Here is a 22471-nt window from a genome sequence, read left to right on the forward strand (position 1 = left end):
TGTGTATGGTGTTGAAGAAACGAGAAACTATCCACTGAGCTCAGCTTTCTTGGACAATAGAGCCCAATTGGCTGCAAAGTCCAAATGGAAAGCTAATATTCATCCCACCCATTCCATTTTGTTTTTACTTATAACTGTGATATGGATCCAAGGGTAAATTGGTCATTGACTAAAAGCACCAAGCAATCAGATCTCGCAGACACCCAGTAAACATGAGTCTTCTGCCCATCCGATAATTGCCGAGCTAGCGGCACGAGTACTTGAAATTCCCTTCAACCGGCCACCTCTTCGCCCAACAGCATCATCCTCCCGACTCACATGAAGCATATTGTTTTCACAATATGCTCATGATCGGCGCGTGCATTGCACTGGTCAGGTGGGCAAGTGGAAATGAAGCTCCCACAGCTTTCTTCTTCCTTTTCCTTCCCTCCCCTGCGCCTGAGAAAAAATTGCGCAGAACAGGAGAAACTCCCCGTTGCAGGTTGCAGGCAGCGTAAGAAACAAACAGAACGAGCCTGCTTCCCTTCCGTGCTGTACGGATAGATGCGATTGACACGTGTCAATTATCTTTGCCTGCTTTTTAAATCTTTTTCAATACCGGAGACATAAAAGATTAATAAGAACAATATCTGTGGAATAACTCTGTTTAAAAAATATCCATTCTGAAAATTCTATAATTATTTGAGGCATTCAACCCGTACCAAAAAAGACTTGCTTCAACCCTTTTTTATTTTGCAAAGAGAGCTTGTGATGTGAGAAAATGGCGAGAACTGCGAGGTGGCTGTTTCGCGAATCCTATGAACTCCGCTTCGCGGTTTTTCCGTCTAGACATTGACTCGAAGTTGGAGCTTTCTGAGCTCCAAACAGATTCCACTTTCTACTTAATTCCGAATTCCGAATGTGAATCTTAATTGGAAATATTATATAAAGCGTTTGTTTTAAAGGGAATACAATTTTCCCTGACTGATGTTTCTTTTCCTCTCGCACTGCCACTCTTGGAAGTCGTGTGAATCTAAAACGGGCTTTTGTCTCTGGATATACATCCGAATAATGAAACGAACAAATGCACATCCACATCCTCCCCGTTGCCGGAGTTGTTACCTCCCCGATTTGGTTCCGGCAGATTCATCATCAATGCATGCATAAAACACTTTCTTTTCCTCCTTCCCTCTTAATTTCCAGAGAATGTCTCATAAATTCTGAGTCATCAATATAATAAGATACGTTTGTCGCGGGTATTTCACGGGCCTCCTTTTCTTCTTTTGCCTTATCCCTCCTTTTCTTCCTTCCTTGTGATGTTCTTTTTTTTCTCCTTTTTTCTCCATATTTCCTCTCTCGTCTTTTGGCTTTATCTCTCTTTGCTTTGTAAACATTTTGCTTTATCTCACAAAGAACCTGATTCTCAGAACACAAGGCACGTAACTTTTCTCCCTTTCCTTTCTACCTTCTCATCTCGTTTCATTTGTACCTTTTTGTCTCTTAACCTTGGTTCTCTGGTCTTCACCGGTGAGATCCTTTCGAGCTCAGCTCTTAACTCCCCGCACTGAAACAGAGCGAGAGAGACGGATTTATATCCGACAGCTAAATTTATTTTATCATTCACTAAATTTAACCAAACACCCACTTTTTCGGTCTTCTTCCCGGCGGATATTTCGGGAGAAACGAAACCTATCAGTCTTTAATGCGTCTAAACGCTGTCCTTACTCACTTCACCCTTACATTTTCATTTCACTTCTGATCTTCCAACATACAGAAGTGAGAACCTTGCTTACTCTGATCATTTTTCACGCCCGCTTTTGTTTTTGTTGCTGAAGAATCTCCGACGGATGAATGAAAGAAAAGTAAGGATCCGGTTTCAGCTGTGCGTTCCGAGGTGGATTCCGACTCGTCTCTGAGCCTTCCAAGCCGTTTTCAATTCAGTGTCATTCTTGCTGGAAATGGACAAACCTCGAGGCGTGAGGCGAGGAGCTAGTCGGTTCTCAACCGCCAGGTTACGCGCTAAACAATCTGGACACAAGCTCTGCGGTGGTAAATTACTCAACACTCCCCATTTCTGGTTTTTTCTGAGCAAGGAAACAAAACCCATTTTGTGCTTGTCGTTACTTGTGTTCTCTTATCAGTTACTATGCGATAAGAGTTTGCAGATAACGCCTCTCCCTCGTTATTTTCCTTTTTCCTGTCCAAAGCTTTATTGGCCTAAATATCCTATTCCTGAGTGATAGGTTTGGATGGTATTGAGGGAGACTTCGAATTTCCGGTGAAATCAAAGAAGGAGAAGGTCAGAAGCTTGAGTGCTGTTGGCAGAGCGCTATCAAGTTGCGAAGAGTACAAAACGGGTTGCGATGTCACTGAAAAAGTAGACGAACTTCGTGTGCAATCACCATCCTCGAATACCACTGCTAATAGCAAGAGATTTAAAATGCCCAAAAGAGTGAGTAATTATTATAAGCTTATTTTCAATTCGTTGAGAGTGTATTAACTACTCATTTATCATGCTTTTAATTCTGCATTAAATGGTTTGACAGTTTTTTGATGACTGCAATGGCGTTGGTCACGCCTCTGTTCCGCGGAAACTACGCTCAGGTGCGTGATTTTTAAATTCAAGATTATAATTTATTCGTCAAAAATCTCTCCGGTTGCACCGCCCTTCCTATTCATAGCCGGTAATTTTGTACTAGAGTTGAAGCAAACTCTGGAGGTCCGGCTTGCTTCTTCATTATATTTTCGGGGCTCGAGATTCCGCCATGCTTCCTTCTGTCCTACAACGAACACTAACAAGAAAGTGCATATTACTTTCTATAAATAATTCTTAATTGCATATAAGATATATCTTCAATTGATTTATAGCTGACTCTATCGTCAAAGGTCAATAACCGAACTTGCGGTGGGAAGTAATTTTTTCGAAAGAAAAATTGTTAAAATTTGTCTCGTTTTCAATCACAGCCATGAAGAAGCGCAATCGCGAATACAGCCTACATGATTCAGAAAAGGTGAACCATAAGCTGAATGGAATAGAATCTCCTGTAAAGGATGGTATAAAGAAAACCAAAGTGAGTATGGTAAGTCGCGTGCCGTTGCAAGTTTCTAAACTTAATCTTCGCTACTTTATTTGAGTACTTCCATCTCACCTTTTCTTGGAATTTGCTTTTGTAGCAACAAGGAAGCCCAGACCGGTCCACGAGGCAAACAGTACCTGGCCCAATCACTAAAGATGAGGAAGAGGTTGTGGACACCTTGTATGCTCTAGCTGGGATGTTCCTTAACAACGACTCGAATGAGAGGCTTAAATTAGAGGGCGATTCTTCACCGGAGAACTCAAATTTGCGGGACTTGGAGCAGAATCCTAATGATGCTTTTGAAGGTTCTTATTATCCTCATCCGTTCAATAAATATTCTCTTCCCCATTATCCTTATCATGGCTGTCTATTCGTGACTTTAATTTATTTGGATGTTCTGTTGTACTGTAGACTCGGGAACTGCTCGGGATTCCCATCCTGATGCAGAAAGATCATCCGGAGAAGCAGCAATTACAAATTCTTCAATTGAAAGCAATGATAGAAAGCAGCCTCATTTTAGTGAGAATGCGAATTGATGACATCTGATAACGTACTTGCTCCTAATTTAAATCTGGACACCATGCCTATGTTAACTAGGAGTGAAAATGGCAACGAAGCTGCATTAGTTGACTCTGAGTTAAGTCTCGCAGTGGGGTACGACGATTTTCCTCTGCATTTTCAAAATGACAATCCTTTGCAAGTCCTTTTGTACATATTACGTATCGTCTTATCATATTGCAGATTAAGTATGCCAAGACAATCACCGAAATTACGTGATGAAAGGAAACCAGAGACGGTAGGCATTTCAACTCTACTGTTTACACTTGAACTGTTTAAAAATTGGCCGATATTTTCTTCTTGTCCCCCCCCCCTTTAGCGGAGGCAAAGGGGGTGCTTGGAAGGGGGGGAAAAAAACGCATCCAAAATAATTTTTCCTATTATAATGAAACCTTCGAAATATGGGTTTGAAAAGGATGATAATGAAGTTTTGCCCCACCAGCTGGGAGAGAAAAACGTTTGTCCCCTCCATAAAATATTTCTTGGCCAGCGCTCACACTATTGGTGTTATCGGATAAAATTTCAGGCTGGAGCTGTTGAACCTAAACAAGCATTTCAGGTTGGGACTGTTGAATCGAAACAAGTACATCATATGATGAAGGACCAAAATAACAATGGTATGCTTCCCACGGACTCAAAATGTCCTAATTTAATCGTGGCGAATTTTCTTATTTTTGGCGAGTGAAATATAAACTGAAGCATGTCTCATCAATTTGACCAACTCCTTATTGACGACTGTTGTTTCTTATTAGATCGTCCAACATTGTGGCCGGGGTTATCACTTGCAGCTTCTGCTGGGAGCCAGGCTTCTTATTTACAGTAATTTTCTTTCAGTCTTGTTCAATTAGACATTGCTAAATAGCCTTTTATTATTATTTTTCCCCTACTCTTCTTCAGGTAGTTTAAATCTAATGCATTTTGCGTCTTAAGGTCTCCTGCTGCTAAGGCTCCAATTGGGCCCGATGCTGCTAAATGTGCCTCTAAACAGGACTTGACACAAGGAGGTTCTTCTGATGTAAAGGTGTAGTATTATGTTTATTTTTTATCTTTTTTCTCTTTTGCTTGAATGACCTTTGAACGTCGACTTAGTGATGACAAAATTAATCAAGCAGATTTCAGAAGTTGTAGTTCATAAGAAGTTATGGAAGAGGTGTGTGGCACACGTTTACATCAGCAAATTCATTCGGAGTTTACAAGTGCCAATTAGCAAGGACACGCCGCAGAAAGCTAATCATTCTAACCAGCTGAGAACCAATGATGGGGATCTTATTGAAGCACGAAACTCGAACACGACAAGAAGTGGAGTAACTTCAGCACCAGGTCATTCTGACACTGCGAAGGACTTGCATGACAATAGGAACAGTATTCTTCAACAGTCATGCTGTTATCATGAACCTCTGACACCTGATGTGTATGGTCCTCAAAAGCAAGTAAGCTTTAAGATTGCCCTTGGTAGTGATGCCTCCCCTTGATCCCTTTTTCTCATGTCCTGAAGAAAGCCCATGTTCTGCAGGGTTTGGACTTATTGTCCTTGTCAAGTGGTGGTAATGGGATAAAGGTGAACAACAAACTTGATAAAAGTGGAGGAAGCAGGTTGGAACCATTGCCAAAGTTGCAGATGCCTTACTTTCAGCCACTAGCACAGCTGCAAGGGCTCATGCGATTTCCTGTGTCTCAAAGTCAATATGCTGCCCCTTCTTACCTTACTCATCAGGTTTCAGCTGCAGGACAGCAGGTTTTAATCTTTCTCTGTTGCCAAATCACTCAGGTCCCACTTCTAAGATACGTCAAAATGCGATTATTTCACATTATGTGAAAATGACGTGGCTAAAAATTTAGTATTAACTACCTATAAACGGCAGTTTATGTCCACTATTATACCAACGCGTTCCTCATTTCTAATGCTTCAATTGACCGCAGGTTCTGCCTCACTATTATGGTAACTCACCATGGGTAGGTCGTAATAGTTCGACGGCCTCAAGTAATAAACACCAGCCGCAAAGCTTCTGGGCTGTGCAAGTAGCCGCCCAAGGGCAAGGTAGGTCTGGTGTAAATTGCAATATTATGAGGCCCCAGTATTCCAAATGGGAAACTGGAAGGCAAGACAGTGTAGTAATCCAGCCATGATTCCCCAATCCTCTGCATCCCTTCAAGTAGTTGGATCGAGGTTCGCTTCAATCTCAGAGCAGCAGCAGCAGCAGCAGTTCATTTCCCTTCCTTCATCACTGCCCCAATCCAGGACAAATGGGTTAAATTTTCTGGTCCCTCCTTCTGCGTGTGAGCGCAGTAGAGGCAGGTTCCCTACTAGTCGGCGTACACCATCACTTCAATTGCTATGTGATGAGCGAACCTGAAAATAATCATTTTCAGGGAAGAAGGTGCGGGACGCTATTTCCATGCATGTTTCTTTAAGTTTGGTTTTAGTTCTGCACTTGTCATGCCAAAGCCAAACACTCGCATGCTGGAAGTGGCTCCGTTGAGAGGTATGCCAATGTGTGTTTCTGGCCTGACTAAGCAGGACATCAGACAGATAAATATAGGGGAAGCTAGATTGAACAGGAAAAGCGTATGCTTATAGAGTCACCGTGTGTCAGTTCTTGTGAGGCCCCCTCTATTTGCAAAATAGTCCTAGCTTTGATTATTTTAGTCTTATTAGTTATGTCGCGTCCTTGTCTATCTTTTCGGACTGCTTTATATTATGAGGCGAAGGTGGGAAAAGTCATGCACGGTCACGTATTTGGAGGGGATGTCTACACAGCAAAAGGGGGAAAAAAACCGTGATTTCCGCTCGATATTAGTCTCGTCACCCATCTTCATGTTTCAGCCGAACTAAGATTTAACTTCGACATTTATAAAGATAGAAATGCTATTATTGAGCCCAAAATCATGATAATGGAAAAATGGCCTCCCATATACTCATGCATGTTGAATCAAATTGTACTAGATCTCTGACCTCATCTTTCTAAGCATCTTTTTACTTCTCCATGAAGAAAATGAGGTACGTCACATTTTACAATTTTCATTTGCACAATATCAAAATTAAAACCATTAGGTTGAAGTTTATAAATTTTTTTTGTATTTTAGATGCATGAAAAATGAAGAGAAGTTTCGGGCCGAAAGCCAAATGATGACAAGTTAAACAAGAAGTTCAACTAATCCTGATTTTTTTCCCCATAACTATTGTAAAATAAATGTAAATATGTCAGTTTCATAATACGAGATTAGCCTTAGGAGACCTGGGAAGATAAAACAGTGCCGAGAGGAAAAGGTTGGTCCGCATCTTTGCGCTGCGAGCCTGCGACTATATGGTACTATCGTTACAAGATATTTCAATATTCTGGTATAATTAAAAAGCGCCAAGTGAAATTGGGAAAACGTCGGGGGTGTTGATTCCGACGTTGAGCGAGTGGAATTGTGTGCTGTGATCCTCTTGGATCAGATTCTCTTTGATTTTGTTAGATACCTACCCTCTGGCTACAAGATAAAATTAGTTAATGTCACGAATTTTAAGACGTAATAGTAATTAGTATTTTTATATTTATAAAAAACACATGTTTTTTTAATTTTGTTTTCCAATATGTAAAAGTTTGCTAATACTCCTTCTACTTTTATTTATAAGCTTTAAATTTAAAGAATAATCTAGTTCATTTTATAAGTTTTAATTTAAATTTATTTTAATATTTAAAATATTTTTTTAGTGTTGTTCTTAAATATTTCTCTCTTATAATATTTTTCTCTATGTTCTCTTTCATTTTTTTTATTTATTATATAGCATCCAGCCGATAATAAAAAGATATAGACAGTTTGCAGTAAGGTTGCTTGTAAATCACTGGGTAACCAGTCTTTACTTAACTCGACCCCCTTTCGACTCCCATGTTCGAAGAAAGCCAATAACTCTTTCTTTATCACCGTAAGTAGCAATAGACGGATCTTAGCTCTTTGACTCTTCTTGAACTGGATTCCACTCTAAGGGAAGTGAGCCAAGGAAAGGCTGTGAAGGTTCCACTCCGGTGAAAGCCCTGGGTTGCGTAGAGAAAGGATAATTGAAGTGGGTAAGGCAAACTCTGTCTATTCCCAAAAGGGAGTCCTATCTCTGGTCTGCGATCCTGGAAAGTCTTCCTAAAATACTTTGATTTACAAAGTCATTCTTGTCTTGTAACTTAGGACAGGGATGAGTAACGGAATCTCAGGCATTGGGCAGGTGAACCTGGCTACACAACAACTTTGACTATAGCGGAGGATCTAGTTCCACACCAATCTGCTTATATAAATAGCGTACCTACGATCGTTTGCTTGGGATGGTACTCCGAGTAGTGGGTACCTCGTAGGACCTCGACCCGCCTACTCGGGTCTTGTATGGATATGCAAGAAGGGGTGCTCCTAGGTGTGTGTAGGGGTTGTGTTTGTTCGCGAGAATGGATTCCTCGTCAAGTCTGTTTGGGGGGTGTGGACACACTTGCGGGCTAGCATGAGGACAGATAGGCTAAAGAGAGGTTAGCCCTAGCTAGTGTTAGAGAGCTTGCTGGATGAGAGTTGACTAGACTGAGTTCCACTTCCATACTCTAGTTTACAGAGGGCTAATGGCTGGCTTGTTGGTTTAGTATAAAACTATAAAGGCATAAAATCTCTTATTTTCTATATTTATAGATTCATATAGCGTTCCTACTTATAACATTTGAATTTCTCAAAACATTTTAAATTGTAAACGGGTATGGCTTTAACTTCATTCATTTTGACAAGGATAAAGGCTCTGACTCTTACACCGGTTAGGTTACCGGCTTGTGCCCCTAGCTAGTAGGTAGGTGAAAGCACTTATTCCTTTGGCTTATCGAAACCCTCTTTGATTTGGTTTCTGTCCTGTCTTATTCCAAGGCTGGAGAGTAGCCGCCTAACTGTCCACTCACCCGCAACCCTCGACCGCCAACTCTCCATCATCTTTCTTTGGCTGAGTGGCATGTATTTCCATGGTGCTCGTTTTTCCAATTATGAAGCATGGCTAAGCGATCCTACTCACATTGGACCTAGCGCTCAGGTGGTTTGGCCAATAGTGGGCCAAGAAATATTGAATGGTGATGTAGTCGGAAACTCTCCAGTCCTGCAGCAGAGAGATCCTTAGAAGTAGAAGAAAGGGCCTTCAAAGAGGGCATATCCCGCCAAAGAGAACTAGAAAGAAAGCGAGAGATCCCATTTCCTCATGAATTTATCTTGAATCGGGATCTTTTGGCTCAACTTGATCCCAATTTTGCTGAGGGAGCAACCCCCTTTTTCACCTTAAATTGGTCAAAATACGCGGAATTTCTTACTTTTCGTGGAGGAGTGAAAGATTTGCCAAGTGTGAAGTTAGTTTTTATACCCGGCGTGGCGCTGCCGGATGCTTGATAGAGCCAAAGATTCCCCCTACTGATCGGAGTACGCCGATTACCTCCCGAACCGTACAAGATAGTTACCGCCTATCATACAAGCGCGAGAGAAGCAAGCAAAGTAGAAGCTTTGCCAGAAGTAAGACGAGGAAGCAGAGCTGTCGTATAAGCGGTAGCTTCCCCCGACCTACTTAAACAACTTCGTTTAGTAGATCGCTTGAGCGCAGATGAATGAGTCTACTAGGTTATCATCCACAATATGTTTAGGTTTTCTTGCATTAAAGGTAACTGCTGCTCATTGAACCTTATTGCTGACTTTATGTATTTCAGGTGCTGTTTTAACACAGCACGATCATACATGCGAAAGCAAAAAAAAAGCGAGACCGAAGCAAAAGATGACTACAGATACTGAAACCCATTGATTTTTTTTTTCTAAAAATAGGAATAAAGAGTCCAAATTAGAACCCCTCATTTCAATTTCATTCACTTTATTTGTAAGTTCAGTCAATTGCTGACTAATTACCTTGAGATTTTTATTCATTAAATTCGTATCGCTTGCTTCCCCCCAAAAAAAGTCTTTGGTTGAGGGCCGGAAAAGTGAAATCATTCGCCGGAGGAGAAGGAAAAGAGTCCAGGCCCGCCTGCATGGTCACATGACTTCTTAATATTCTTACCTTTGAACTTATAAAAGGTCCGCATTTCACCCGCTTCGACGCCGGGGAAGAAGAAGAATTATAGATCGAATGCGGCTGGGATTGAGGTACGAAGTCACTGGGTTAGTACCGCTCCCGCTACTCATAGAAGTGCCTGGCTCAATGGATAAGGGAGAACATCAGCGGAGGACATAGAGTGTCTTGCCGTCAGGTACGAAACTGAAAGGGCTTAGCCAACGAGTTCAAATGTTGAAAAAATAAGTGAATGAGCATTAACGAACTTCCCAGCTTAAGGGGATATGAGCCCAGAGGGCATAGGATTATATTCACCGGGTCTTGAAATAGATTATAAGGCTTTTGCCCTAGGGTTATTGATGAGTTTGGAGTTGGTCTTTGTGGGCTTTAATTTCCCATATGACATAAGCGCTCTTGGGTGGGCTGGGCCATTCCATCAAATCTTTGAGAAGGGGCCCAATCTCATGCTCGACAAAACAGAAAGTATCACGGTACCTTTAGTCAAAATCCCTGTTTTGAGATTTTTTTTCTATATCCGCCCAAAAATGAGTTAAATTGGTTAGAAAAAGGTCCCATTTAGAAACAAAACTGTATATTTTAACTAATTTATTATTGTTAACTGATTTTAATCAATTATTTGTTATCCGTAAATCAATTATTTGGTATAATTAAGGAAGAGCAATATTGGAAAAAAAATTAACCACAACGTTTTTATCCTATATTTAGAATTAAATAAAATTATAAAACTTTGTCCCATAATTAAAACAGAAGAAAATATATGACTAGAATCAAGAGAACTGCTTTTAAGAAATATGTAGAGTCTAATATTGCAATTTAGAGTAGAATTGATTGATGCAAGGAATCACGAACTTGAAGGGGACAATTGAGTTGAAAGGAGAACAACAGAATGAATCGAACGTAATAGTATGAGTCAGAAGAGAAATCATTTTTGTACGGGAAGATGCCTATTTCGTGGTACCGAATCCATTCATGTAGATTAGGAAGCTAATGCGTGTACTTGGCATTTAATATAAATAATAACTGAAATCCACAAGGAGATGGAAATGCAAGAATATCAAAGTACAAAACACAAGTCAATCCAGGGCAGTAAATCTATGGTAGGGAGGCATGATTTTGTTTTTCACACTTGGCTGATTGTTACCAACACAATAATTGGTCATTATTTTTGTTTATTACTTTCCACCAATAGCCTTATTTCTTTAGCCTGCGTTAAATTCAAGCATTTGACGTTACCTTTGTTTTGGACCATCCAGCAGTATTTGACGTTATCCGGTACTACAAATTTGAACAAGAAAAAGACGTAATATAATGCTTGCTATAAAACCTAGTCATCATCTATTCTCATTTACAATTCACCTTTCTTTCAAAGACTTCGATATATGTCTATTTATAAATCATTTTGTAAAATCTACAATGTGAAAATTTTGGTGCTGAATGCCTGAACTATCAGGATATTGCTTAATTAAACAACGAACATGTCAATTATTGGACTGCATAAGAAATTACGAAAGCAGTGGGTCACTCAGCATGAATTTGCATGATCAGTCAAATAGATGTCCATCATTGAATTTGAAAATATAGGGCAGTTCTATAGGGTCTATAGGCTAATTAAAGATGAAGAATCGGAGCATTTGGATTAGCAGAATATCATCTTTCTTCTATATATATATATATATATATATATATATATATAAATAGAATATGATAAGGGTGGACCATGGAAGAAGCTGAAAAGAGGTTGGCTCAAATGTAATGTAAGTAGATTGGAAGCAACGAAGCTTGGCCGCCTAGATGAATTGGCGAATCCTCCCTCAGTTCTGAAGCACTCTTGTTTTTGTTTCGGTGTGATCAGCATCTATCTTTCAGCATCAACAAATGAATTGAAACATGAATAAGCAACAAGACGAGAGATAGATACAAGTCCACCTTTCTTTGCTTCGTCACCAAGTCTTGGCCCCTCCCCTTTCTGCATCCAACCTCCACCACGTAAGCGTCTATCTTTATCTCTTCTTCACTTCTCATTTTCATGTTTTTGTCCACCACATACCCTTGCTTGGCTTGCACTGTTTTAGCTGCACGCTGTGTCAGATGTTTGCTTGTAATGCCTGTGTTTAACTCTAATGAAGTTCTTGTTTCTATATATCACGGCAATGGAATATATAAAGCCGGTGAACACTTAAGTTTAATTAATTATATGCATACCTAATCAATTTGACTGGATAGTTGCGTGTGGAATACACAAATGTAGATACCCAGAAGAGCTGGCTATGATCATCAGTGCTGGAGAGTTGGAAGCTTTGCGACACAGCCAGAGGAAATTAAACTAAGTTAATGGCACATTTTTTGTCTTCTCTCCTGCTAGAGCTTGAATCCACAAAGCATGAAGCAGCGGACCCGAGATTCTCAGATTGAACATCTTAAGTTCGGTCAAAATTTTGAAATAATCAAACCTTCCCCGGCCCACCAAGAGACAGTGAGGCTCCAAAAGAAAAGGCATTTCACATTTTTGAATAATCCACCATCGGTACTGCCTCTTGTGATGCTTCCACGATGAAAAGTTTAGGAGGAAGATCAAGATAATTAAACCTTTGATTCCGTTTATTGGAGCTCTGTTTTTCTCGGAAAAAGGGAAACCGACAAGCTCAAACTTAAGATGAGAAACGTAAGCGGAAGTGCGTGTGGAGGTTGTCGACTAAAACTCATGTAGCAACCTATAAACAACAGCCTATACTTCGTTTCTGACTTAGCGTGATGCCACTTAGATTATTGATCTGCTTGTCTTAAGTTTATTGTTTGCTTTGGTGTTATACTGTATTGGATTATATGTTACACAATGAGCACGAAAAAGTCTACACCCATCCTATAAGAGCCTATGTTATGCCCTATTCATGGATTTAATGATTATTTTTACTTTCATGCTTTATTAGTTCCCGACCTCCCCATATCATATATGTGAGATTTTCTCTGCCCATATATCCTTGCATAACAGACATGTGTAGAGCTCCAAATTAGATCCCCATTCGTCTAAACAAATGAAGTTTGATATGTACGACACGAAGATGAAGCAATGGTTTTATGTGCTTCCAATAGAAGACTTCTGAAACCAAGTATATTCATTCAATCATTCCTGACTGGACAATGGAAGAAGCATAATTGAACCAAAAAAAGAGAGAACAAAAGGAATTATAGAAAAGATCAATCATAGTGGTCAATGAATTGATGAAGTATCTGATATAAAGCAGTCCCATATACATGCAACATATATATTATGCGCTCAAAAGAGAAAGATAAGAAATGAATCATGGTTGGAATATAGCACGATGATGACCATGTCCGCCGTATGTCGTCAGACAACATCGGAGTTCCGAGGATCCAAAAAGCCATCTTGCGCCGACTTATTGAAGAACTCAATGCAATCGGCAATAGCCTCGTTGTAATGGGAGTAAGAGGAATAATAAGAGCTACATGAGGTCTTGGGTGGCTCAAAGCGATCGGAGTTCCTGTGCTTTGAAGAAGAAGTAGCAGAAGATGATGAGGCAGAAGCAGAAGGAACGGAGAAGAGAAGACGCATAAGGATCTTACGAAAGCGATGAAACAGCTTCATGGCCGACAGGTTGAACTTGGAAGAAGATGAAGAACTTGTTGGTTGAGGCTGATGAAGCACTTCACTGCTTCCTCTTACTTGTATCACGAAGCTCTCTTCTGTTGGAGGATTGTGCATTGTATCTGTGTGTGTTTCAACTTTCAAATGTGTGTGTTTGCTATGATGAATCTGGTTTGCAGGTTCTCAAGGGCATAAAAAGAGCCATCTTTTTCTTTCAAACCCTACGATTTTATTCCAAAAGTGATGCTCCCAAAAGATTCCCATGTGCTCAAATCATTGGCATGCCCAGCTCTTGTCTTCCCAGATTAACTGGTTTCCTCACCAAGTTTTCTTTATTGCATAAAATAATTTATCACTCCAGGAGATTAGCTAGTCGTAATTAACTTCCCTCTCTCCAGAGCCTTTGATTTGACTAATGACTTTTGATAAAACTGGAGTTTTCGAGATAATTAAACCTCGACGAATCTCCGACAATCATTATATGTGACCTTCGTGGAACCCATGTAGTACCTGTCTTTTACAATTTCTGTGACATTTTCTCTTTTCACAAAGAGTGGGCAGAAAGGCTAGAGAGCCAAGTGACGAATGGCACGTGGCGGATCACATCCTTAACTGAAAAGTGATGTGGTTTTCTGGGAGACCGAACCATGATTTTGAGCCTGTCTTGTCCTGTGATTGGCTTTGTCTTGGAGGTTATTGCACAAATAATGAACCAGTGAAATGAAACAGCCACATTGAAAGTATGGAAGAGAGGTCCAAAACGTTAAACGTTCAAATTGGATCGGTAAAGACTAAAAGTAAAGATATACGAGGGACATACGCTCGGGAGTCCTGTGATAAGGTGAGCTTATAAGGTGGAAATAATTAATCAGTAAAAAGCTATGACGGAAGAGACAATGGGAATGGTATTAAAGGGAAGGGTTCAGTTGTTTGGCGTAATCATGGTGTACAGGACATTATAATTGTGTCTCGTACTTGCTTTCTCTGAACTATACGAAGATGTCACTTCCAGAATCATTAGGTCAATACCATTCAATGTTCAATTGTTCATTAAACACAATCCCCATGATTATCCCGTAGGTTAGAAGCTTTATTAATACTCTTTTTATCCTTAATATAGGATTTAATTGTTAAGTTATTTTTAGTTTTAAATACAGACATATTTTTATTTATTAATTTTTTCTAAATTATTTTTATAAATACTTCCTCAGTCATAATCAAGTAAGTGAGGGAGAAAGGATATTAAGAAAAATGATTATGGTATTTTAGGAAAAACATGTCATATTTTTTTATAATTAACTAATTTATCTAACATTTTTAATTTAATCAAATTAGTTAAATAGGTCTTATATTAAGAATCGGAGGAGTAATTCCCTTTTCTTTTTTTCCGTGTCATATTGTGGGTGAAGGGCAGGTAATAAAATATAAATGGAATAAAATCATGTAGTATTATTCAAGCAAAAGTTAATTTAATAACAAATCATTGCTCTCGCTGATTTTGAAAATTCATCACATTTATTAATTATTTTGTGCTGGGAAACAATATCATTGAGGACGAAAAGCAGATAATATTAATATGTGAATTAGTCTTTTGTTAGGCCTCCCATAATTGTCATCCATGTTTTGTTATATTACTATTTTGTATCTCTCTTCTGTCAAAAAATTTAAATATTGATTCACCACATTATAAAAAAATTAACTTTTTTTTAAGACCTAACTCCTATTGGTTGATCACTAATTAATTAAAGACAATAAAATTTTTTGCTACAAAAGACAACAATTTTTTTTTTGCTCGGAAAAGACAACCACAAAATATTTTTTTGGTACAAGTGAGGGCTGAAAGCCCCAATTCAAATGAATTCATGACATTCATGTTCACCAGGGTCTTCAAATGCACATGGCAAGAATAAAAAAGGACGGATTGTGACAATCCATTTTAGCTAGAGCATCTGGAGGCTTATATTGTACTTTCGTTGAGATGTACCTCAGCCTGACTTCCCAATTGTACTATAACATCTCCAATGTTCCAAGATAAATGAGACTACAATTGTCACTTCTCTTTTTCCTGTTCAGTTTCTCAAGTAAATTTTTTGCATTTGATTCAAGTGATACATGCTGAGAGCCAAAATCCCAGGCTAGTGTCAAGCTTGTGAAAATCGCCCATTGTTTAGCTTCTGAAGGACTACAAATCCCAATTTGATGGCAAAACCCAGCAATCCAAATGCCTCCATGGTCTTGAATAAGGCCGCCCCAGCCAGCCTTTGAACAAGCAAGGATTTGACATATCTACATTGAGTTTAACCCAATCAGGAGGAGGAAAAACCCAAACAAGCTCCTTAAAGGATGGTTTAGTAGAGAGAACATCCTCCTTAATACTAATAGAGACATAATTCTGCCAACAATTCCTAATAGTACCAGCAGGATCAAGAGGTCTATCTTTAGCAGGCTCAAAAATAGAACTGTTTCTCTATAACCGGAGTTTCCAAAAAGAAACACCCCATACAAGCTCCCAAGTATGCTGAATATTCTTCCCTCTTTGCTGCTTTAGATTATCAGAGATCCACTCTTTTTGACGGTGCATAAAAATCGAATGTAGGGTTCCATTTGGATGCGAGAGAGCCCAATCCCCTGTGGACCTGGACTGGCGCGCATATATGGGCCGATTGAGACACATGAACTAAGAAAGCCCGAAGTTGAATAGGTAAGAACCCCGCCTCTATAAGTCGCAACGGCTCGACTGAGGGTTTTTCCGTCACCAGCAACCGCAGGCCTGTGGCTCGAGAGCGGTTATTTAAAGGAAAGGAAACCAAAACTTGCCTGTGAATCTCTGGAACCACACTTCACTGTGGCCTCCTCCTTCCACTCCAAGGCTGCTGTTGCAAAATTCAAACACATAAACCATCATAACTAATTAACGACTGCTTCGTGTTGTTTTCCGGGAGCTGTTCTTTTTGTTCTTGAAACGGCTACACATCCGATTCTCCAATCAAAATAAAGAGGATGTCGTCAAATACTGAACCTACCAATACAAACATAAACTCGAGGATTACGTCGGAAGGGTGCAGTGTTTTGCTCGACATCAACGATGGGGACCGTCTCGTTTTTGCTCGACTCTCTGCTGCCGCGTCAGTTTCCCTGAATGTTTCCCTACTCTCTTTTTTAATCAATGAGCTATCTCGTTTTGATGCACTGGATGGCTTTGCAGGAAGTTGAAAATTGGGAATAAGAACTGCTCTCTGCGGCCTTTAATCGGGTGTAGCTATGGTTCTCTTTTTCAAGTTGAGACTGGACCTGACGGCCCTTTGTTGGCTCCGGTTACTCCTTCAGTCCAAGGTTTGATTTACTTCTCTTTTTCTCCTTTCGTGATAAATGTATGTATTTGCATATGTAGCCAACGAGGGTCAGTTTCTCTGGAGACATGTTTTTTGCGTTTGGAATGCCGTTTGGTACAGTTAAGTGAATACTAGAACCAAGCAAAATTACTACCAAGCTAGTGTGCGGACTGTTAAGATTGTTAAGTTGCTGCTTCATCAAGAATCAAAATATTTCATTAGACTCTACCTTCTATCTTGCATGTGTCTTATTTCTGTATTTATATCTTTAGGCGATGAAACTGAAGAGAAAAGGGGCAATCAATTAAATGTTGAGGCCAAGGACAACCGGGCACTGATTGACAATAACAAAGCCCAAACCCTTACTGGTGAAGATATACAAGCTATGAAGAGGTGAGAAGATTAAGGCTTCCCCCCCCCCCCTCCTTTTTGCTTGGAACCTAGTTCACACATGGCATTAGTGACATCAACATGGTGATTTTTAAATGTTATTCTTGTGAGATCCTGAAACCTAGTCCACCTTTTTTTATTTAATATTTTAGTGGAGCTTAAATAATCTTTCATGACATTCTTTGTAAAATGGACCTTACCGTAGACCTTTTGTGCCTTTTCTTAAATAAAGGAATTGTCTATTTATGATCTCCTTTTAGTTCTTTGAGATATCAGTTAAGAATCATTTGTAGATGTAGTTCTTCCTTAGAAGTTTGATTAATGCTTATTCGTCACTACTTATAACTCTTTTGCAGTCAGGGGGCCAGAGGTGATGAAATTATTGATGCTCTTATTGCCAATAGTGCAACATTTGAAAAGAAAACATCTTTTTCACAGGTATGTTGAAGTATAGAAATATTGCATAGTTTATTTTGGTACAAGCTTATATTCGATTCAAGTTGTGCAGGAGAAATATAGACTTAGGAAGCAAAAGAAATATGCACCAAAAGTATTACTGAGGCGTCCTGTTGCTCGAAGGTGATCTTGAACATTATCTGTAGTTATTACATATTACGAAATTCATATAAGAATGTTGCCTTGTATTTTGGGTCTCTAGGGTCTGCCAAATAACTGATGTATTTTTTTTCCATTCTTTTTCAGTATATGTGAGGCCTACTTTAAGAAGTATCCAGCAAAAATTAGGTGAGATTTATAACTTATGGGGACACATATATTTATCTGGTCATTTGAATTCTGGTGCCCTGTCTTTGAATGAAGGGCATGTGTTTATCCTCGATTTTGTTTTTTATGTATTATTTTTTCAATTAATTCAGGTTCATGCGTGTGGATACATTATCTCTTCTACTCTCCATGGCTAATGTCTCTTCCCACTCGGACATTCTTGTTGTTGATATGGTTGGTGGCCTTCTTACTGGTGCTGTGGCAGAACGTTTAGGAGGTGTCCTATGCATTTCAAATTAGTTGGCTTTTAAGTTTTGCTCATTTGTTCTCAGAAATTTTAATTGAATGTTAAAAATACTGTGAATGTTGCCAAAAACGAAGAAGTTAATATACTTTAAACATGATAATGAGACAGAAAGCAGACTCACTCAGTTGGTTTGTTTTGTTTCTGTTTCTAAGTGCTGAACTTACATTAATTTTAGCAGCTATTATGCCTCATACTAATAATAGTATAACAATTACAGGTACAGGTTTTGTATGCAACGCATATCTAGGAACAGCGCCATATTCCATGGATATTGTGAGGATATTTAACTTTAGCACTGAAATTTGCAAGAGGTACTTGACCTGATTATTTTGTTTTAATTTATCATACATTTTTCATAACCTTTCTAGGAACAAGACATTGAATGGGGACATTAAATAAGAAATAATTTAACATTCTTAAGCCAATAATATCTCCCTAGTGTACACAGTGTTGTTTTTTTAATACTAATCTACATATTGTTTATACTATATAAATGCAATTATCTTTTTCTTCAAAACTAGCAGTCTTGGATAAATATATTTTCCTGTTTATTTCTGTGGAAGTTTCTTCATCCAGATGGGAATAAACAAGAAGCATAAGTAAATGCATTGATTAATCTGCTTATTCTCCATAAATAATTGATGTGTCCTCTATTATAGTTTATCATCAAGTCATTACATGTTTCTTTCAGATAATCACAGATGATAAATCTAAATGACTGGTTTGCAGCCACATCAGATGGTCACTTTTTATGTGTATTTCCAACCTTTTTTTTTCCCTTTCCACTTCCTTGGTCCAGAATTGTTCGGTCTCCCATTTCTGATTTGCTGTCACAAAAAGAATCACCTGAACAAATTCTGCATCGTGATGATGTTTGTAACATGGAAAGCCTGGCAAATGTAAGTACTTTGTAGCCTTCTTGAATCTCTTGTCCGTTAACGGTGGTAAATTTATCAGACAATCTTATATGCGCACCCTGCAGAATCAAATGTCAACATCAGTTGGTGTGGATGAAATCTCTGATCCATCAAGAAATGAAATTTCTGATCAGGGTGCTGAGAAAGTTGAGAATACCAATATCCCACCTGTAAGAGCAGGCAAATCCACAAAGGCTGGAGAAAGGGCACAACAAGAAACCATTAACGTGTGGAAAGAAAATGGTTTTTCTAGGTAGCTAAAATTTTTAGTTACTATGCTCTCTTGTTAGAGAATCATTTGAGTTAATTTTCTTATTACATTTCTCTGTACAGCTTAATTATTACTGCGCCAGATCTGGATACCTGGACATTGGTTAGAGACCTCTTGCCCCTCTTATCAAATTCGGCTCCCTTTGCTATTTATCATCAATATCTTCAGGTAATTTGGCCTAGTATTCAAACTTGATGACATTTATGCACGATAATCTCATTGGAACAAATTAGACTGAGGAACTTGAGTTTTTTACTTTCCCACTGAGCAAATATGCGTATATGACACACTATATTGGCTTGTAAGATCCAACCCAGCGCCCTTATTACGCCCAAACTACTAATATGCAGCAAGAAAACGCAGAATGATGCAAATGCTATTGATATACCTCTGGTATAGAATATTGAACCACACAAATACTGCAGATGACACTGATGAGTGATGACAGTTTCAGAATATAATCAAATAGGACGAACCAAGAAGACTTGAACACTTTCTAAGCAAGCACACACTTCCATGCAATGATGCAGAACAAGAACCTCAGGAATATAACAGAATTGCCAACTCTTGAGAGGTTGGCTCTCTCCACCCAAAACCTAATCAAAATCCTTCCCTCTTCTTCTTTCTAAACTTTTCCCTTTATATACCCTTGTCTTCAACTCTTTAACTGCTCCCTTGTATCTTTTCGTTATGACTACCTTGTTTTGCTGCTCTAACTTTTTGCCTTGTACTGTTTATAACTTTGGTGTTTTTTCCCCTGGACCAATAGTTCCCCATCTTCTGTGCTTTTGCCCCTCCCCCCAATGTCTCCTCTGTGTTTTGGGGGTGGCAGTGGTTTGGGACCTTTCAATGGAAATACTTTTTTTTCTTTTTTATTCCTTAATGTTGGGAATCAAATACTGGGTGCTCTGGCTGGCTTTGCTTATATCTCTATGAAGCGTCAATGATTAGCATAGGATGATAAATATCACTATCCTATGCCCACATTTATTTGAAATCTTTATGCATGTATGGGGTGGTGCACTCTAAACTCTTGCATTGCTACAATAGGTTCTATACAGATAATCCTTGCGCTCACCCTCCTGGTAACTGAAGGTTTTCTTGTTTTTTCACTGTTTACATTACAGCCGCTTGCGACTTGCATGCACAATCTACAGGTTGGGAAAATGGCCATTGGTTTGCAAATATCAGAGCCTTGGTTACGTGAATACCAGGTTAAAGTTATTTGCTTCTGTATTGTGATGACACGTAGGTTTCATTAACTGTTCTTTTTTTCCCTTCCTTTTTGGATTCCTGGAAGAGGAAGGGGGCGTAACTCATGAAAAGTCTGTTCTGGATCATCGGAATCTGATTATCTGAAGGATTTTTTTTAAAGAAAAAGAAATTCAAAGTTACAAAAATTCCCCCTGCCGCCTTCATGCGGCTAACTTCTCAGAAATGTAGAGATGCCAAATTCAGTGGATTCATGCTCTTATGAAACCCTATAGTTGCATGACCTCCTGGCTTGCTTCATTTATTGCTTATTTTTCATCAAGTTAATCGGCTTCATAATCAAATCATGCAATTCCTGGTGTGCTTGTAGTTGACTGGTTCTATGTATGTGACAGGGAGAAAGGTGTCATGCTGTGATTCGGGGTCGCCTAGCTAATTTTCATTTCGTTTGACAATTTCATAATAATCTTGCAGGTCCTTCCATCAAGAACTCACCCGTGCATGCAAATGAGCGCATTTGGTGGATATATTCTTAGCGGCACTAAAATATGCAGCAGCTAATTCCAGCCCTCTGGAACGTGCATGTCCTCCTCGTTTGTTGACCGGCCAAAGCCTGCCTGCTGGATACGTGGTCTTTTCCATTGTTTTTAACAGCCTGTGCCGCTTCAACTGTCGTAAGATTTTTCATTCCAGCCTGCAAGTGCAATATCATTTTTCGCGTAATTTTTCTGATTATGTTAAGGGTTCACATTATGTTAAGGCTTGAGCCCTTGATCACTACTACCTACGGCGCACTTCACTTTTGGCCTATAAGATAGCTATGGGTGGTTAAATTATACTTGTGTATTTTTATAGCATTGTATTTTATGATGATTTTATTTTTTTAATGTTAAATAATATCATAGTCTTTCCAATTTGAAGAAATTTTTTAATGTATTTGTTGTTAGAATTTTCAATGAAAATGTGTGGAATAATGATAAATTTTATAGCTCATCATGTTATGTTTTTTCCCCTTCTTACCTGACGCATGTCCATGCGCAGCAGCCGGCACTCCGCGCTCAGCAGACGCCATGCGGGCGCACCTCTCCGCTTCCGGGCTTATTTGTCCATTTGCTTTTGTTGAATTACACCGGTGCTCCCGATGTTTTGACCCTCAAGTTAGACTCTATTTACAGCGTCATCCTAATTTGATGAATAATTTAGGCATGCAACTTCAGGTCTTTTTGCCTCGTACCTATTTTTAATATAAGAACACTTATTTTTAATATAAAAACTAGTTGACTAATTCAGGTAGGGTAAAAAAATTAATTTAATTATTTGTAATAAATGTATTGTCTTGTATGTTGATGAAATTTTTAATATATACAATTATTATAGGGACTAATTTTTTAAGAAAATATATAAATATGAGAGATAAAATAAATTAAAATTTTATATTTAAAATTAAATATTAAACTAGTTTTTATATGTTAAGAGCCGGAGGTAGTGTCGTTTTTTATTGTTACAAAATTATGTGGGTAATTTTTGAACCTTATAAATGCTTGCTTCACTCCCGTCCCGTCTTAATTTGCATGGCAGCAACTGAACAGAATTTTCAAATCCCGCATTTTTTATTGTGATAGATAGAATTTCTTTGCCCTTTCATGAACTCATTCAATATTATTTTTTATATATAATATATTCAATTAACATCGTTTTAATGAATTTTCAAATTTCTCTAAATTTTTTTATCTACCCGTTAAAGTCTTAAATATATGCTTTCGAAAACAAAACTTAGACCATATGAATAATTTTTGTCAAATAAATTAAATACAATTTTAACGAAAATGCTTATTTTCATTTTCCGGGTGAGTAATAGTATATTTTCTACACTCATTTTCACTCTTTATATAATCTATTTAACTTTTGTTTCCCTTAAAAATTTTTACCCATGGTAAAATTACACTTTGAGAATATTACCTGAAAGATTAACATAAAAAATTACAGAATAATTCTATGTGAATCAGCCATAAAAAATTAAAAATAATCTTAGATTGGAAAATTAAAATTAAT

General features: G+C 38.5%; 3 protein-coding genes across 6 annotated transcripts; 2 read left to right on the forward strand and 1 right to left on the reverse strand.

Moving 5' to 3' along the window:
- The first annotated feature begins 167 nt into the window (after positions 1–167).
- Positions 168–6507, forward strand: LOC114740658 (uncharacterized). 4 transcript variants are annotated; one of them, XR_003739705.1, is made up of 8 exons: positions 172–2028; positions 2223–2431; positions 2526–2583; positions 2944–3050; positions 3154–3361; positions 3468–3710; positions 3798–3852; positions 4141–4193. XR_003739705.1 is itself a non-coding variant. In XM_028928851.1 (8 exons), the coding sequence occupies exons 1-8, from the start codon at positions 3592–3594 to the stop codon at positions 5739–5741; spliced, it is 1170 nt and encodes a 389-aa protein (XP_028784684.1). In that variant the 5' UTR covers position 3591; the 3' UTR covers positions 5742–6507. The 4 variants fall into 4 exon arrangements, 1 of the variants encoding a protein (XP_028784684.1); XR_003739704.1 differs by having other exon boundaries at positions 182–2028; positions 2944–3059; XM_028928851.1 differs by lacking the exons at positions 172–2028; positions 2223–2431; positions 2526–2583; positions 2944–3050; positions 3154–3361 and adding exons at positions 4367–4433; positions 4545–4635; positions 4727–5044; positions 5128–5349; positions 5535–6507 and having other exon boundaries at positions 3591–3710; positions 4141–4231.
- A 6502-nt stretch (positions 6508–13009) lies between these two features.
- On the reverse strand, positions 13010–13267 carry LOC114740601 (uncharacterized). The gene has a single exon (XM_028928772.1). The coding sequence runs from the start codon at positions 13265–13267 to the stop codon at positions 13010–13012; it is 258 nt and encodes an 85-aa protein (XP_028784605.1).
- Positions 13268–16035: 2768 nt separating this feature from the next.
- LOC114740661 (tRNA (adenine(58)-N(1))-methyltransferase non-catalytic subunit trm6) lies at positions 16036–21405 on the forward strand. Its single transcript, XM_028928853.1, has 13 exons — positions 16036–16392; positions 16473–16600; positions 16872–16992; positions 17346–17427; positions 17498–17568; positions 17692–17733; positions 17865–17989; positions 18237–18330; positions 18819–18918; positions 19002–19189; positions 19270–19375; positions 20335–20421; positions 20894–21405. Exons 1-13 carry the CDS (start codon positions 16268–16270, stop codon positions 20978–20980), a joined length of 1356 nt encoding a protein of 451 aa, XP_028784686.1. The 5' UTR covers positions 16036–16267; the 3' UTR covers positions 20981–21405.
- Positions 21406–22471: the final 1066 nt, after the last annotated feature.

Source organism: Neltuma alba, unplaced genomic scaffold, assembly GCF_004799145.2.
Source record: "Neltuma alba isolate B1F8T4 unplaced genomic scaffold, ASM479914v2 tig00003186_pilon, whole genome shotgun sequence".
In the NCBI taxonomy this organism is placed as follows: domain Eukaryota; kingdom Viridiplantae; phylum Streptophyta; class Magnoliopsida; order Fabales; family Fabaceae; genus Neltuma; species Neltuma alba.

Excerpts from the sequence above, each read along its gene's own strand:
- LOC114740658 (XM_028928851.1), top strand. The coding sequence starts at position 3,592 with ATGACATCTGATAACGTACTTGCTCCTAATTTAAATCTGGACACCATG. Across the intron at positions 4,434-4,544 it reads AGCCAGGCTTCTTATTTACA|GTCTCCTGCTGCTAAGGCTC; the intron begins GTAATTTTCTTT and ends TTGCGTCTTAAG. Across the intron at positions 5,045-5,127 it reads TGTATGGTCCTCAAAAGCAA|GGTTTGGACTTATTGTCCTT; the intron begins GTAAGCTTTAAG and ends CATGTTCTGCAG.
- LOC114740601 (XM_028928772.1), bottom strand. The coding sequence starts at position 13,267 with ATGAAGCTGTTTCATCGCTTTCGTAAGATCCTTATGCGTCTTCTCTTC.
- LOC114740661 (XM_028928853.1), top strand. The coding sequence starts at position 16,268 with ATGTCGTCAAATACTGAACCTACCAATACAAACATAAACTCGAGGATT. Across the intron at positions 19,376-20,334 it reads TTTATCATCAATATCTTCAG|CCGCTTGCGACTTGCATGCA; the intron begins GTAATTTGGCCT and ends TTTACATTACAG. Across the intron at positions 20,422-20,893 it reads CTTGGTTACGTGAATACCAG|GTCCTTCCATCAAGAACTCA; the intron begins GTTAAAGTTATT and ends ATAATCTTGCAG.